At 43.2% G+C, this 17,807-nt stretch overlaps 1 protein-coding gene across 1 annotated transcript in view; it reads left to right on the forward strand.

Moving 5' to 3' along the window:
- Window positions 1–17,550, forward strand: part of GTF2E1 (general transcription factor IIE subunit 1) — a 49,188-nt gene extending 31,638 nt beyond the window's left edge. The window contains exons 3-5 of the mRNA XM_005420577.2: window positions 7,740–7,941; window positions 12,570–12,817; window positions 15,803–17,550. Coding sequence (XP_005420634.1) covers window positions 7,740–7,941; window positions 12,570–12,817; window positions 15,803–16,233 — 881 coding nt within the window. The 3' untranslated portion in view covers window positions 16,234–17,550. The remainder of the gene's footprint in view (window positions 1–7,739; window positions 7,942–12,569; window positions 12,818–15,802) is intronic.
- The last annotated feature ends 257 nt before the right edge of the window (window positions 17,551–17,807 follow it).

Genomic DNA, 17,807 nt, shown 5'->3' on the forward strand with positions numbered 1-17,807 from the left:
CTGTGTGTTGAAGACTATGCCTTTATCTCTTTTGTTGTTGTTTTAAGTTACCCTCTTGTTTTTATTTTTAAACAAATTGATCATTTTTCATATGTTAGTGAGTTGCAGTTTTGAAATCTTCTGAACACGTTTCTGGCAGAATTACCTCATCTTAATCAGAAATAGTGCTACTGCATGAGTGCCCTTAAATGAGGTGGCTGCTACATCTATATTACAAGAATAGAATTTTTGAAAGCGAACTGATTGACATTTATCCCAAATGAAATGTTTACTCTCTGTTTAATACCTGGTGGGCAATTCAATACTCTGAATCTATATTAAACATGTTTAATATTAAAATGTTTAAGAAGCATTATTAAGGCTCAAAATAGGTACTTTAAAGTCAGAGCTGTATCTTGGTATGCATGTATTATGAAATGGTGTTGAATTGTATGATGAAACATTGGGTTTTCCACTTAATAAATTCATAGAATAAGCCCTTTTCAATCACCCATTTTCAAAGGCTGATTTGGAGGGTAGGAATATATATGACTTCTTCCCAAACCTGTAGGCTGAGGACTTGAATGCTGTTCCAGGAACCTGGATTTTACTCTCCTGTCTCCAGTATACAGTCCCATTTCATATTGAACAGCAGGTCAGTGAAGACAAGCTGTTGGAAGGTGAACAGTCATTACTCATTCTCTAATTCACAGAAACCTATCTTAAAACCTTATGGTCTGATACTGAGAAGGATCAATCTCTTAGCTGTTGACTCAGTAGGATTTATGCTAGAATATGTACAGACTTGAGAAAAACTGGATCAAGATTTGGGGCACATAAAAGGAGGGGATTTTTTTACTTCATTGTGGAGTCTTGATCCCATTTGTAAACACTAGACTACACAACTTTCTTAATAATTCAGATATTGTGGAAAAATTAATAAAGACATTTAAATCTTTCTTCAGATAATAGTATTAGTTACATTATTTGTTCCTAGCCACATTTTTAGCTGAAGTACCACGCTTGACATTTTCTAATGTGCACTCCACATGCTTCCTCACTCATCTGAGGCAGAACTGTGATAGAAAAGATGTTTTAGCAAATTTCTGTCTAGGATCTGACAATAGGATATGTCCAGCAGTGTATAGTATTGGCTGTTAATGTGCCTCCTGCTCATAATAGTAATTGTATGTACCTGGTAATTAGGTCTTCAGAAAAAGAATAGGGGCATAGAGAAGATGCTGTAGTCCATGAGGCTGTTACTAGGAGAGCTGTCAGTTTTGAGGGCAGGATCTGTATATAGCAGTCTGCATCTGCTCGGGTGCAGTGCTGTTCAAGGAGTGCTGTGTGCTCAGCTCCAAACTGCAGCCACTGCACTGAGCTTCTCTGGGCAGCACTGCCCATGAACCTTTCAGTCCTCTGCTTTCAGGTATCGCCCACATGTTCTGGATTTGCCCTGACACTGTCTCTGACCAAGGCTACTCATCTCAATTGAAATATCCCATGTCTTCTTTATAGTTGGAAATTATAAAGCAAATTGGGTGAAGCCTGATGCATTTTGGATTTCAATGGCAAAACTGGATGTTTTATTACAGAAGTGGGTCAGTGAATCTTCCCCAAATGCTGACATTTTCTACACATGGCCCAGTGTTCGTTTTCATGCCATGAGTTCTGACAACAGGGTCTGTTCTGGGCTATCCCAAACAGGACTAATATAAGAAGTTAAACTTTCTGTGTCACATTTCAAGAGAGTACTGCAATCAGCCCTGGGCTGTGGAGTGGCCCCTGGAGCTTAAGATCCAGTGGACCATGAAACCTGTCTCAGAAAGATGAGATGTGGCATTACATTTTATGTAACACACTGTGCTCGTAGCTGGCTCTTTTATTGCGTGTGTAGAATCACTGAATTACTTGCAAGAGAGAATGGTGTATTGCTGTGGTGTTCAGGAGGCAGCTTTTGTTGGTGGATTTATCTTGTTTTTACCTAAAGCAGCTACATTTTTGGAATTCACATGTGAATAGGAATGTACTAGGGACTATTTCATTGTTTCCAGTACGGTGAGAAAAGAGGGATGGGGTCAGAGAAGGCTGCCTGATGAAATTAACAGCAGACTCATCTTTCTGTGTGGCAGGAATACATTTCCCACTCAGATGCACTGGATTGCTTTCTCGTTGGGAAGGTGAGAACAGTTTGATGAGGGCTGAGAAGTCTGTTTAAGTTTGGGAGTCACTAAAGGACAACAGCTGCCACAGTCTAATCTGCATTATGATTAATCCATTTAACAATCAGCTGTTTTAACAATTAGCTCTGTTACCAGATCAGTCCATTAAGGTCATTAAAACTCTCTTTGCTTTCATTTAACCCCTCAGGTTGCCACTTCTAGTAGGTTGCGTGTCCTTATAGCCTAATGTAGAATATGTTATGGTAACTGATGATCCAGGTCTGTTGTAGCCACTTGGCCTACTATTTGTGTTTTTAATGATTCAGCAGAGATATGCCTTTAGGTGCTGCTGTAAACAATCCTCTAAATCTTAAAAATCAATGATAAATAAAAGGAATTTAATTATAATTTGTACTGACAGCACTGTCTACTACTTAGGTTGCTAAGTATTTTCATTCCATGAGATTGGCTCGTTGGTGGAGGGCAGGCATAGGAATTGTTCTGTGACTTTTGTTCTGTTCAAAACTTTGTCAGACACTTACTGTACGCTGAGTTTTTCCCATTCTATGCATCTGACTATGTTTAAATTGCTTAGGAAAATTTAATTAAAACCAGTTTGGCTCTATTGAAGAATGGGCTTATGAGAAAATGGGAGACCAGAAAAATGTATATTCTTTTGCCTGTGTAATATTGTTCTAAATGACAAAATCTTTTCAGTGCTGTGAAAAGATCTTCCATCTCTCTGGCTTGAAACGGGAAATTTGTTTGATGACCAGGGCTCAAATCAAGAGGCAGAATTAGTTGATCTAAGAGTGTGGGGTAGAGAGGTTCAGGAATGAGAAGAGGTTGAAATTGGAAAAAGAAGTCCAGGAGAAGAAGAATGAATGGAGAAGTTTGAGAAGTAAGTGAAGCCCATGCTGAAAAAGCAGGACAGCAAGGAGAATAGGACCATCAGTGAAGGAAAAGCCCAGAACTGGGATGGGAAGCAGATGGGAAGAGCTGGATAGGAAAGTTTAGGCGTGGGGCTAGCAGGTAGAACAGCAGATTCCCACAAAGCACCTCTCTTTCAAGAAGCTAGAGCAGCACCCAAATTGTTTCCTTCTCATCCTCCCTTTGTTGGAGGAAGCAGGCTGGCACAGCATCCTGCTCCCCTGCAGCACTAGCAGGATGTCATCTTGCCTTTGGCGAGGCAAGTGGCAGAGGCCTGAGGAACTGAGGGCTCCAGGTCTGCAGATGAACCATATGGCTGCTGGCACAGCGTCCCATGGTGGGAGGCACTTGTCTGCCTTCTTGGTGGTGGGGACCTACGAAACTCCTGTCCGTTCCTCAGGGTCTTTACACTCTCATTTTAACATCAGCTGAAGCACTCGGGGTTAAGGAGTGCCGAACTAAAGCTGCCTCTGCATCCTGTAACTTTTTTTTCTGTGATGTAATTCCCCCCTCTGCCAAAACATGCTTTGCTCAATGAGAGAGAAGAGCTATGCTTATAGAATGCACTTTTTGTCTGGCTTGCTGCAGAAAAAGGAAAAATGCAGTGTAAGAGTCAGGGAATTACTTGAGTAAAGTGGCTGTAGAAGCTACAGGAACATGATCTTATCCTCCAGGCTATCTGAGTTTGTGTGATGTTGAACTAGTCATTTTAAGCTTTTCAGAGGCTGTTGTTAGCCACTGTATCTAACTCATTGGAGATGCCCAATTCTAGAGCCTGAAAGAAGAGTGGTAAGGATACTGCACGTTCTGTTCTGAAAAAGAAGTTTAGAAAAGCATCTCAAATCAAGTACTGCTCAAATCAGCAGATACTTCTGAAATTATGCCATCTGTGCCTCAGCTCACTCACCATGTAATGGTAATAATGCTACTTCTAAAAGAAGATTGTGGGAGATTTTGAAAATAAATTAGCTTAATGTTTTGTGATGCAGTCAAGAAAAAAAATTGGATGAGGGTGAAGGCTGGAGGAATATAAAGGAGCTGAAAGATTATACTATGAAGCACTGTCATGCGGCTACCATGTAATGCAAATGTCTGCTATTAACATGGAGTTCATCAACTGGAAACTGCAAAGGAGAAGGAAAGATACAAAGGAAAAGAAAAATCTGTGAATATTGCTGAGTCTTGTGATAATTGAGGCATCACTTTCATGGTCTCTTACAATGTGATCTTAAAAGGTCTCAGTGGCTATCAGAGAAGCACTAATGCCTTTGAGCTTTTGGGAGAACTCATCTGGACACTTGTCTATACTTCCATCTTGACAGCAGAAAGATGAGAGCAAACTGGAGAAAGGGCCAGTGAGGCTGTTAGCAAGCTCAAAAAAATGGGTGGCCAATTTTAAAAGGTAAAGGAGAGTATATGGCCTTGCAAAATGAAGACTGAGGGATGAATAAGACAGCAGTTTGTAAATACACCTGAAGGATTAACAGCAAGATGGAAACCCAATGAGACAAGGTACAGTTCTTGGCAAAACAATCATTAAGTTTGAGATAAATGGGAATTAAGTTGAGGTTGAAAATCAAATAGTTTTCTGAGAGAGTAGTGAGAGTCTTGGGCAAAGATACTCTCTCAGAAAACTATTTGATCTTCCAAAGGGCAGAGTGGAAGACCCCTTGTTGGGCTGGAGGTGAGGCTTGAGCCCTTTGACAAGGGCGTAAGCAGGGCCTGGGCTCAGACTCAGGAGTCTATAGCCAGTAAAATATGTTAACTGTAGCAGATGCTGCTTGCACACTTGGACATCCTGCCTTCAGTGTGTGTGGGTGGTTGACCTTTTCCTTCTCTCAAGTGAAATCAAGCCATTAGGAATTATCTCTAAATATTCTGGCCCCATACTTCAGAGCTTCAGCTGCTTTAATCTTGGGAAGCCTTGGGGAGCCAGATTACCAGCATATCTGCCCCCCCAGAGTCTGGGAGCATATGAGATCTCTTTCAGATGGCTGGTTTTTAACATGCAGCCAGAGAGGTCTGTTGAGTGCCTGAGCATGTGTTCAAAGAAGGAGATGTATGTGCTCTCTGTTAGCACTTCCAAGATGCAGAAAAGCCTCATGTCTGTTTGCTCCAGGATATCTGTTAGTCCTGGTTTATGCAGCATTTTGGAATTGAAAAACTCTGTTGTGTAAGGGCTGAAGGAAAAAATACATCGTTGGAGTGGAAACACTGCCGTTTTCAGCCTTTGGACGGCTTCCACTTCATGTTTGTCACATGCAATTCATATCTGAAAGGAACGTGTGTCACTGCTGATGTGATGTGCCATGTCATAAAAGCTTTGGTGACATTTTCTGACCTCTTAAAAACTAACAAAAGAGGTTTGCAACTTGTAAATGCCATCTGTCATGGCAAAGCAGCTTCCCAGTTCTCTAATCACATATGCCTCTTGTGAAATGCTGCATCACCTTGAAAAAAACCAGCATATTAATGGATGAAATTCTTTACATAATTCATCTATTAAATTTTTTTGCTTATTATGAACCCTGAGGGGTGGAAGTTGCAGCAAATCCATGATAGCTTTAGGAGTTCTGTTTCATTAGAGCTGTATTTACTTTCTGATTTTTTGGTACTCTGAATTGGAACCATTCTCCCTATGACCTTAATCTTTTGCAGATACTCATGGGGTTCACAGATGGAAGTGTGAAAAGTCTGAGCTGTCTCAGGAACATGTAACAGGACTTGGGGGGTGTGTAAAAACAGGGGAGTGTTCTTCATTAACCTGTGCTTGTTCCCGTGGTCCATTAAGGGAACTGAGATGTGCTAATTATTTTTAATTGATTCAATTTATGTCACACCAATAGCCTCAGATGTCGGATAAGGAGACCAAATGTTGGGTTCAGTTTTTGCTGGGCTGACAGCTTATATAATGAACAGTTTTGAATCAGTAGGGACAGTTTTTACAGCCTGGAAGAAAATAAGCAAAGTGTTTCATGCTTGGATAGGAGAGAAGAGTACTTTATCCACTTGTATTTACTTTGCATAGTGCTGTTCTTGGCTGCTCTGGCTTTTGCATGTCAATAAGAGAAACTTTCTAAAGAGAGGATTTATTGCAGGAAATGTGTCCATATTGAAGGCCACATACACAGCATGCATTAATTTCTAAGTAACAATGAGCAAAAGGTGCTTCAGATGGTGCCAGAGTACAAAACTGCATCTCTACAGACTGGTGAGAGGCAACAGATCTCCCTTCTGTCACAAACAGTGCTTTTTGTGTTTGCTGAGACAAGTGCGAGCATTGTCTAGCCCTCACCACCAGCACTGAAGAAGTTAGGTCTGTTTTTATCACTGTGTTACAGGCAGGGAAGGAGTTCTGCTGAAAAATGAAGTGACAACACTAGCAAATCTGTGTAAGCAGCAAACCAAGATACCAGAAGCCCTGGCTTGCCAGCCTGTGTCATTACATCATGCCCATGTGCCCTGGGCAAACCCTGTTCTTTTGACTGTGTTTGTCCATAGCATTGGTGACATAGCAGACTTCAATACTGATTCTAATTCTGGTTTTTATACATAAGATTATCATTTCTATGGCAGTACATATCCTCAGGCTTCTTATTGGTATAAAGATGTAGTAATTTCTTCATCGGGGTATTGAGAGGTGAGGCTAGATGTGCGTGGGTGTCACAGAATGGATAAATAAAAAATATCACCCAGGGGCAAGCGAAATCAAGAAGCCTGTGAGCATCACTCTGGATGTCATGTTCTGAGGTGGCAGGGGTATGTTCTCAGTCCAGCACTTGCAAGACAAAGCCATCACAGTGTTCTGCTCCCTCCTAGCAGACCAGATGGAAAGGTCCCACTGTGCATGTAGGGCCCCAAGGGTCCTGCTCACAGATGGAGTGATGAAACCCAAAAGCTGCTCTGCAGGAGTTCAGTGGGTTTTTTGTAGCTGCTTTGCCATGTAGCCATTTCAGTCTGACCTGTTTTTATAGATCCTGACGAGGTCTGCAAAACAAACTTATTTTTAACTGCTATTCACATGATTCTTATCTTACCATTTGTAATTTTAAGAAACTAATATGGGAGTTGGGTGGGATAGGTTTTTGCATTGTCTGCTCTGCAGTAATGACTTTTTTGCCTGGTTTGGCCCTGAAACAGAAGGAGAAGCCATCTCTTTTTTGCAGTAGCTGCAAAGTGACAAGGGTTAGATTAGCAGTTCCTGCAGGCTAGTTGATGCAGTGTAAAACTGCACAGTTTTATTGTGAAATCAGCCTATTGGTGTGGCCCGGGAGATAGTGGCGCAGGCACCTGAAACAGAAGATATTTGAACTCCTTAGAGGATGCTATGTAGCTTTTTATCACAGCCCAGTCATAGCTGACATTTAAAATGTGTAGCAAGGAGGGAGGGAGATTAGGAGATGTCTCAGTAGAGGTATTGCAGCCCATCTGGGCTTTTCAGAGTGAGAAACTGTACCCAGCTGGGTATCCCTGGCTGGTATCAAAATACTTCCTTTGTTGTCTGCTTGAATAATAACCAGGTACACCGTGCGTGGGAAGGATTTTTGGGGCAGAAAAGCTCCTTAGCATCCAGCTAAGGGAACAGCAAGGCACTGCAGTTGGGAAGGCAGCATGAGGAGCCAGGCCTGCTGCTTTCCTTCCAACACTGAGCACCTTCTCTCGTTTTAGGAACTTTCCGCTGTACGTTCTGCGAGACTGAAGTGGAGGAGGATGAGTCGGCCATGCCCAAGAAGGATGCAAGGACACTGGTGGCGAGATTCAACGAGCAGATTGAGCCCATCTACGCGCTGCTTCGGGAGACAGAAGATGTTAACTTAGCCTATGAAATCCTGGAGCCAGAACCCACAGAGATTCCTGCCCTGAAGCAGAGGTGGGAGCGCGCTTGCTCTTTCCTCACTGCACTGCTTCCTTGTAGAGTGTTACTCTGCTCTGCTCTGCTGTGCTCTGTGGGGCTTTCCCAAACCTTGTGCAGCACTTACTTGTACTATGCAAACAACTGACAGATTGCCCCAGGGATGTGTGGTTTACAAGGAGACAGAGGGCTGTAACCATTTTCTACTAAACAAGGCAAATGACTGTTCTGTTGGTCAGCCCTCTGCATGTATTTTTCTATGAGGTGGGATGCTTGAATTGCCTGCTGCTTGCCATGCTGCAGCTGGTATGCACACTAAGCCCTTGGCCCAGTAGTTAAAAAATGCAGCTGCTTGATAAAGCTCTGAAGGTGCCACCTATGCTGTCTTCTATCTCTCAAATACTTATCTGTCATCTGTTCCTTTTGCTTCTACCCAGCTTTTGAAATGAAACTATCTGCAATCCACACCTTGTATTTCAAATCCTCATATAACAGCATTCTAGTTTGAAGACATTACTTTTAATGAGCAGTTTTTTTCATCTCATTTTGTCCAACTTATTACACACCTCTTCTTTTCAGGAAGACCATGTTGGAGTGAAAAACTCCTTAAAATGTTCTTATTCATGGGAAATGACACTTTCTTTCAGAACATTCCTAGCTTTACAAAAACAGATGATGTTTAAATAATGCAAAAAGATGTGGGGAGCTGTCAGTTTTGTCAGCTGTGGTGAAATGTGATGCACTTCTCTGTATTTAAAAAAAAATTAATTATACACACGGGGGAAAAGAGCTGTACCATGGGGGGAAGCATTCCCACAGTGCCTTGGGGTGCTTGGCTTTAGTTAATAGGAGAGCAAGCAAGGTACTCTTTTTTTCTCTCAGGCTAACCTTGAGAATGAATGTTCCTCATATATTCATGCTAGACAGCTTCTAATTAATATAATAAAAATTCTTTGTCTATTCATAGTCTTTTTCTAGCCAAGAAGGTAGCTATTTTTCCTCATCATTCTGATAGAAAAACAGAAGCAGTATCAAGAGCAGAAAAGATTTTTCCAAGGTCACTCAATGTGTCTGGTGATATGGGGAATTCTTTGAAGCCTTTATACCCAAGCTGAATCACTAGACTTTGCTTTAAAATCCCTTTTCACTAGTTTAAGTAGTAGAACTGGGATAACCCTACCAAAAAGAGAGTAATTTTTTAGTCTTCCCTCTTTGTGGAAGGAAATTATCACAGCAGAGGCCTGGTGCAGTCCCACAATTAAATCGCAGCACCCACTTACTTGACTCTTAAATACTTAAAAAACATTGTAAATGATTAATTACTCTGTGCAAGGAATGACAAAATAAATAGGCAGCTTTTTAAATGCTTACTTGAACACAACTTGCTTCAGCACATACAGTGATTTAATTATTTATTAACTCTTATTAATTCAAAGCAGTTAATTCCATTAAAGCACTGCTGTGAGATTTTTTTAAAGTGCCAAACCCTGGATTATTTATCCTCTCTGTTTTTATGGAGTCTTGAGAGTCTAAAATCATTGACAAAACTGACATTTGATGATTGTGAAACAAACCAAAAAGGTCACAAAATGCCTGCATCTTCTCTTCTCAGTAACTTGGGCAACTCCACGTGTTTTCAGGAGAGTTACAGCTCTAAGTGGCCCCACTGGCACTGCAGAACTGTCATTCACCTGCCCTGGGAAACTGGGTAGATCTTCATTTATGCTTTCCTAAGAGGCTGTTAATTTTCTTAATCGTGGGAGAGCATGAATTAGCCCCACAGGTTTCAAAATAAACCTGTTTTACTTAAGCCCTTCTCTGTAGTTTTTGAAAAATTATGGATTTTAATAACCCTTCTATTTCCTTGTGTCAAAATAGCATGATTTCAATTAACAAAAAATCTTCACAGAATTAATTTTCTATAGTCATGCTGTCAAGAACCATGGGTTGTCTGTTGTGAAGTTGAAACTCTTAAGAGCAGCACAATGAAAATGTGTTTTGTTTTATCTCAAATGTGGCAAAAAAAGAGAGTTATCCCCATTATCCAAGACCTTTCTAAATAGTCTGGGCAGGATTGAGATGAAAATTTCAAGTTGTTTGCCCACTGCACAGTGTGGTTTCTGTGGGCCATACCTCAGCTGTGTCAGGGGCTATTTATGTTGCCTTTAAAGACAGCAAAACCACTTATTAAGGGATTTCCATCGAGGTGAATAAAACAGACTAAATGTAGCCACATCTGGGCCACTGAGCTGCCACAGTTCCTGCCTGCAGGGTGGCCATGTGAAGTCTGGAGCAAGGTGGGGAAAAAGTAGTTTGTGGATCTAAGAGAGAAAGAGAGATTTAAGAGATCCCTTCATCTGCTCTGTGCTGCCTGTACGGCAGCTCCCACACCTGACTTTTTGTTGGTGCCTGGTCCATGGTGTCTAATGCTGTACTCTGGAACAGGTTGCTCCACAGTAAGTTCTCTTCTTGCAGAATGAAGTGTTCCCCTGCTCAGGTAGTCTCAGGGTGGTGCTCACACCTATCAACAGTGGCATCAATTGAGGCACACTTGTAAAGCTCACTGGGGTCCAAAATCAGACAGAAAGTTTCTGGATGGCTCCAGCTCAGTGTAGGACATGGCAGTAGATCACATGAAGTAATTAGTACTGTAGGTGTCTCTTAGAAGTGTTACTTTAATTTTTGAAACGTTCCTGACGTCATGGAATAAGTGTTTTGCTGCTAAATGGTTCTGTGTAGGAAAAAAGTCAATTTCAGGCACATTCCCAGAGGCTTCTGTGCAAAAGTATTATTAGGTAGTTCCTGGCACTACTGAGGGTTTAGTGTCACGCTGTAGTCATGGGGAGGGAGAGCTGTGGGGAGAGCTGCATTGTGCATCCTGTGAGTGAAGTGGATTACATAAAATTGTCAGGGAAACGCTAGATAGAGATTTCTATTGTGTGGGAAGCAGAGTGGTGCTTTTCACAGAACACACGCCTGTCTTGGAGAGCTGAAAGGTACCAACACTTGAAATAACACGCTGGGGAGAAGGTCTCTGTGTGGTTCCTTAGGTTACATAAGCAATGCATGCGCATGAGCCTTCTGCCCCAAAATTCAAGGCTGCTGTGAAGCTCTCCTAGCAGAGCTGGCTCTGCAGGATTGCTAAGGACACGAGACATGCTAACAAGGATGCTGTGAAGTATTTTGTTAACAGATCCCAGCCATTCCACTACTGTGAGCCTGTGAGTAGCTCTCAATCAACACTGTGGCTGAACACACCAATATTTTTTATTTGGGGAAGAGCAATGTTCACCTACCTGTGTCATTTCCCCTCACTGTTTACCCCTAAAAATCCAGCAGAATTAGCTCATCAAAAAGTGGTAATGTCTTTACTGAACTAAAAAAACCGACAAATTAGTCAGGTCTTCTCCAAGTGCAACTTTATTTTAAGCTTCTTGGTTGGAGAAAAGGTCATTGGGTAGACAGCAGCAACTGAACCATGCTCATTGATAACAACTGTCAGCTCAGCTGGCATCCTGGAGTATTCCTGATGGATTTAATCTGGACAAGAGAAGGAGTCAAGGCAGGGCTGTTCCTCATGAAAAGCTGTAGTTACCCCTGGCAATTGGATGACTGAAATTATATGATCTGCAGTGGATTTGTTTCTCTGAAAAGATGAAATCTCATTCTGAAGTAGAGGAAGAGTCATATTTGGCTTTCCCCACTCTGCATATGTAGCAGCACAAGCCGGGGTGTATTTTAGGCTCATTGCCATCATCAGTGTGCAGAAAATATTTCACCTGATACCCTGTTTTGATCAGATCCAAGCAGGAATTTTTTTCTCCATCAGTCTCCTGAGCTAAGAAGGAGCCCTGCCAGGAAATGCATGGAGAGCAGAGGGCTGGGCTTTGACTTCACATGGGTCCACAGTGAAGACAGTTCTTCTGTCTCCTCCTGCGCTCTATCAGCACACAGAGCCTTTTGTCCAGCCCTAGTTCTCTGGTTTGAAGGTGCTTTGTCTTCTTTCTTCTCTGCCTGGGCTCCCCAGTCCTCCCAAGGCTGCCTCTGTGGATAGTACGGATCTCCTGTGTAACACAGGAGAGGTGACTTCTCAAGTGCATTGTCGCTCCCAATTCAAGCAAAGGTTTAAATTGTGTTTTTCATGGTGAGTTAACTTCTTCAGGAGTCCTGTGATTAATAACAGTTCACGGCTCTGAGCATGCTGAGTCCCTGGGCCTACTATCTACCTTGGTTAGACCTCAGTGCTTTTTTAATGCAGTATTTGGCTGCTGTGTGAAGGCCAAAAAGAGGCTTTTCCAAATACCAGACTACTGTTTGACTGTGTTTTGCTGCTGTGGCTTTTGTTTCAGGGAATTCTGGGGTGTTATGTTTGTTTAAACCTAAGTGCATTTGCATCTCTAGTGCTGCCTCTTCTTTTCAGTGTCTGTGGTGGATGTGACCATGGCCCTGTGTAGGGTTTCCCAGTAGAGATCCACAAGTTTCCCAAACCAGCAAGCTGGCACAGAAATTCCTGGCAGCACATGTTAGAACTGAGAAGGAAAGTTCTCAGTGCAGATCATGAGGGATAACTAATCATCCTTGAAGTATTTTTGTCTAAGGAGGGGCTTGTTCTGAGAGCTGTTTTTCTCTCTTTAACTTCCATGTAGCAAGGAGCGTGCGGCCGGTGCTGGTTCAGGAGCAGCAGCTGGCCTTGCAGGGGGACACCATCGGGAAGCATGGACCACAAAGGGACCATCATACGAGGACTTGTACACCCAGAACGTCGTCATCAGCATGGAGGACCAGGAGGATCTGAGCCGGTCTGCAGCTGAAGGAAAGCCAGCCAGAGAGAGACCCATTTGGCTGCGGGAGAGCACGGTGCAGGGAGCTTATGACCCTGATGAAATCAAAGATGGTAAGAAATTCACAGAGGTACTGCTGGGTTTATACAAGGCCTTTACAGTGCTGGCAAAACCATCTTCTGGTGTTTGTGTACAGCTGCTGCTCCCAACACTGGAGTGTCTGCTCCCCTCTGCTGTGCGAAGCACCTGTGTGTAGGCAGATGGAAAAATTCCTTAGATCCAGGATTGACATCTAGGTCAGTAAAGCTGAGCTGTCCATGAAATTTTGTGGGGGCTTCTAAAATGTTAATTGTTATGTCTTCCACTTTGAGAGCTTATTGCTTCTAGATTAAGGTCTTTCAGTTTCATCTAGAAAGCTGTCTCCCTAAGAGGTCACTGCTGAAAAATAACATTTATTAATGTTCAGTGACCTTGAAGTCTACTAAATCTACCAGCACTGTTTATATGATCCCAGCCTTCTTGATAATTGTTTCTCAAAACTTGTTATGTATGAAGAATACTCAGAAATACAGCTTCTGGAAGTACAGTAGGAAGGTCTGTCACCATGACAGGTGAGTCTTTATTCCCTTCTGTTTGTTTCTCATTATCTCTGCTTTTATTTTCATTCATCTTGGGGTCAGGTTATCTACAGACCAATGGTCAAAGTCTTATAACCATTAGTAGAAACATTCTACTTTGGTATGTGTGCTGTTTAAGATTCCATGCAAAAATTGGAAATGGACGCCTTTTATGATTTTTACAGGAGTGAGTCAATAGATAAAATAATGTTAGGATTATGAACTGAAACTGTTGGTGCCCTAGGAAGAAGATATGGCAGAAGAGAGTCATATGTCTGAGTATGTGACCCTGGAATTCGTGCCATGTTCAGGAGTGGAGTGGAGTACTTAGGTGTAGCGGAAATGAAGAAAATAGATGTGATGTAATTGTCACAAGATACCTAAAGAACTTATTCACATGTAATGCCTTTCAAGTGTATTATGGATCCCAAAACATTTTTCAAATAGATTAAGCAAAGTGAGATGATTGAACAACCTGCTCCTGCAGTCTGTAGCAGATGTTGTTGTTACTCACCAGCCATGGTGAGTTCTCACCCCATTTTTCTGCTAGACATTCAATTCACCTGTAGTTTTAAATCAGCTCCTTGAGACAGCTTTTGATGTACACAGCATAAATGTTTCTCAAGAAGTCGCTAAGGGACATGGAGGTGGAGTATCTCCTTACAGGATAGTGGCATCACTGCTTAACCTCCTCAGCTACAGAGATCAAAGAGGGAGCTTGTGAAAATAGTCTGAAATTGCTTCTGCAGCGCATAAACAGGAAGGACAGAAACTTGGGACCATTGACAGAAAAGAGTCGCTGCTTGGATCTGGCAGAAACAGTTCTTGCAAGCAAGAGACAGCCTCTCTGAGCCACAAAGTCAGCCTTTATGGAGCTAACTCTGGCTGTTGTCATTTCACAGCTCTCAGTGTGATGAGCTATGATATTATTTCACAGAAATGCTCTCCTACAGCCTCTTCTACTCCACAGTCACAAGCAGTGAGCTGAGCACATGACTGCCAACACGATGCCTTTATTCTTCCTTTCTTTCAGGAATTTGGCAGAGCCTCTAGTATTAGTAGTTGTAGCCATCACCCATTACTACAACTTTGTTTATAATGAAAACAGAATTCTGGTGAAATTAGATATGGTTCTCTGGGCCTTTATTTTACCACAGGAAAGGAGTGACCACAAACTGCCCTGGAACTTACTTCCTTCACATTATTTTTTAATCTCAACGTGAAAAATGTAACCAGCACATTTCTAACTGGGGAAGGAAAAGATTTGGGAGCTGCCTGCCTGGATGTGGTGCTGAAACCATGAGGGTCTGTGTCTTGGAGGAGTGGGCAAGTGGCTGCCTGTGTGAAGGCAGAATGCCAACACCTCAGCTCCAGCAATTGTTCATAGGCAGCATCTTTTGGTGTAAGACAGAAAATTTGCCACAGGGAGCCTGTCCTACTTTTTAAGCCTTTTTTTTTTCTCCATATTTAATTTCTTGTTCTGTGTTTTTGTTTTGTGGTGGTTTTTAGGTTTGGTTTGTTTCTTTTTTTCTAATACTCCCTGTAGTTCTTCTGGTGCTAGGTGGACTCATAGCCCTCTCACCAAAGGTGGGATTAGGAGAGGTTTTCTGTGGAATGCTACTTTTTGAGCAGAATTTTACCTTCAGAATCCATGAACTGTAGACATTCTGCCTACCAGAGCCATATTGAGCCCTCTCAGCTGTTATTCAGACAAGTTTTCTGAAAGAGGAGCACAGGCCAGGTGTGTCAGCTGGGACACTGCAGTCCCCTCCAAATAAGAGGTGCAGGTAGGGAGCTACAGGGACTGTGTGGGCTGTGTTTCACTTGGAGAGCAGGCACTGGTTAGTGCTGTGCTGCACAGCTGGGCTGCAGGCTGTCAGCTGCATCTGCTCCATGCCAGCACCATCTTCCTGTAAGGAGCTTTTCCCCTTTCTGCCTGGTATGGTGCACCTCTGAGCTCACCAGGCAGGGCTGCTCTAAGTGTTGTTTCATAACACAGGATTTCCACATACTCTTTGTCTGCCTGAATCAGTTTCTTCTCTGTATTAATCCTTATAGGCAGGGAGCTCAGCAGGACAGGGCCTGGGCTTGGGGTCTGTATTTTAAGTCTGTATTTTATATTGCTTTGCTTTCTGCTCCACTGTAGAGCCTGAGTTTGAAATCTCCCTGGGGAAGTCTTTTCCAGGTGCCTGCCCATCATGCATTTGTTGTCTTCACTTGCAATGTGCTCCTGGTCAAAGCTTCCAGCTGGGAGCCACAGTGACTCTAGGCCTCCTAGGAAATGTCAGTATTTGCTCTGCCATTATGATTCATAACTGTCTCTGTCTTTGAAGGGAGAGGAGGAGTTCTCTACACATAGAGAAAGGATGTGACTTTGTCAACTGAGCTCAGTGGCAGTAATTAACGGAGGTTAAGAAAGCTTTCAGGGCCATCACACCGATCTCTGTGAGGAAATGCTCATTCCCTCGTGTCCCTTTGCAGGGGGCCGGGATCTGGATGCATTCCAGGAGCGTGAGGAGAGCCGGGCAGCCCTGGACGACAATGAGGAGGTGATGCGTGCCCTGCTCATCCACGAGAAGAAGACGCCTTCTGCTTCCACCGTCACGGTCAGCGGTGCCGCTCCTCTCTCGGGCGGCAACGCCAGTGACTCCGAGAGCGAGACCAGCGAGTCAGAGGAGGAGTCCCCTCCCCGCCCTGCCGCCACGGCCACCGCAACGTACGGGCTGGAGGAGGAGGAGGAGGATGAAGAGTTCGAGGTGGTGGCAGAAGACCCCACTGTCACAGTGGCTGGGCGCCCGCATTCCTACAGCCAAGTGAGCCAGCGCCCCGAGCTGGTGGCACAGATGACACCAGAGGAAAAGGAGGTTTACATAGCCATGGGGCAGCGCATGTTCGAGGACATGTTCGATTAACTGTCCCTGCCGGGGCATTTTTTAAAAGGTGACTTTTTAAGGCAGAGACTCTTTAGCAGAACAGAAGAGTGGAGCGCATCTTCCCTCCCCTGTGCACAGGCAGGGTCACTGCAGCTCAGCACTGCTAATCTCAGGCATCCTGCTCACCAGAGCGGGGCAGCAGCACAGCTGCATGTGCCAAAACACATAGGGGAGGACAAGTCTCAGAAGTGAGGATGCTTGCTTCAGGGTGCCCTGCATAGGCACTGCTGTAACCTTCTCCAAGGCCCTAGCAGCTCTTTCTCCCAATGGCTTTAAGTTGATTTTTGTTGCAGATCCCAGTGAAGTCCTCATCCCTGCTCTCAGGGGACATAAGGGCTCCGTAGTCTAAGCAGAGCACTCTGCAGAGGAGGGCGTATGTAACATACATCTGCCTGTGCTCAGTGACGGGAGAGGAGAGGGAAGTATTTGTCTGCTGATGGCAAGCTCGGACAGGGCTTGTAGCTGACCCTCTGCCAGCAGCCACTGGCCACCAGAGTGGCTCTTTGTAAGCAGGCCTGTAGGCAGCAACCTTTTCTTGCTCCCATTCGCTCCCTGCTGGGACTCAGCACCTCAAGGTCAGGTGTAACTTGAAACAAGCCGAGCGAAAGCCTTGGCAAGCACATGCAGTCAGTCACTTCTTGTCAGTGTAACAAATACCCTCCATGGATCTGAGCTGCCAGTGCTCTGACTTGCCAGGAGAAACCTTCATTTTCCAGTACTGCTGCCTGTTGCTTCTGCCTAGCCCTGTCCATGAAGACATGCAGACAGTTCACAGTGGGCAGAGCTGCTGTCAGGCTGTGCCAGAGAAGTAGCATAACTAAATTTTATTTGCAATCTCACCAGGGCTATATGATTTTAAAAGAAATTGTACAGTTTTGAATTCTGCTTGGCACACTCTTTTACCACACAAAGACATTTATCAGTGCCTATAGAGCAATATAATGTTTTTAATGTTTTTCTCTTTCGATTGAAAATGTTGCTTTTTAAAATTGTTGTGTTTTCCTACACAGTCCTACAATAAAACAAAATTATAAAAGAGTTCTGTGTTCCAGAGAGTAGGGGCAGCATTATGTGCTGTTCCACTTATATGGGCGGTACAAATTTGCTGCTCATTGAGACTGTAAATCTGTTTTATACTAACTATGCTTTCTATGTTCTGCTAACCTTGTAATGCCTCCTTTGTGGTTTGATTTTCAGCTTCTCAATACTCTGAATCCCCCTCTTTTTTAAATAGTGTTTTGAATTTTCTTTTAAGTCATTTTAAAGAGGAATAAATAAACAGAAACTTCTCCCCTTTGTCATGTTTCAGTTTATCTTGTGCCTAGTTGGGAATATTGTTTACTTATCATTTTGATTTATTGGATTCAAGGAAAAAAATAACAATTTGAGGTCTCCTTTGAGAGGACCATTTGAAATCCCACTGCACATTGTTTCTCCTTAGCAGAGGTTCCTTGAATGCCTCCTGGAACCTCCTGCACTTCCAGGATGGATGTTTCATTGCATCAGTGCTGTGTAAAAAACAGAGGCTGCTTTTGATCAGCACTTCCATTTCT

This window comes from Geospiza fortis, unplaced genomic scaffold (genome assembly GCF_000277835.1).
Source record: "Geospiza fortis unplaced genomic scaffold, GeoFor_1.0 scaffold1, whole genome shotgun sequence".
Taxonomy (NCBI): domain Eukaryota; kingdom Metazoa; phylum Chordata; class Aves; order Passeriformes; family Thraupidae; genus Geospiza; species Geospiza fortis.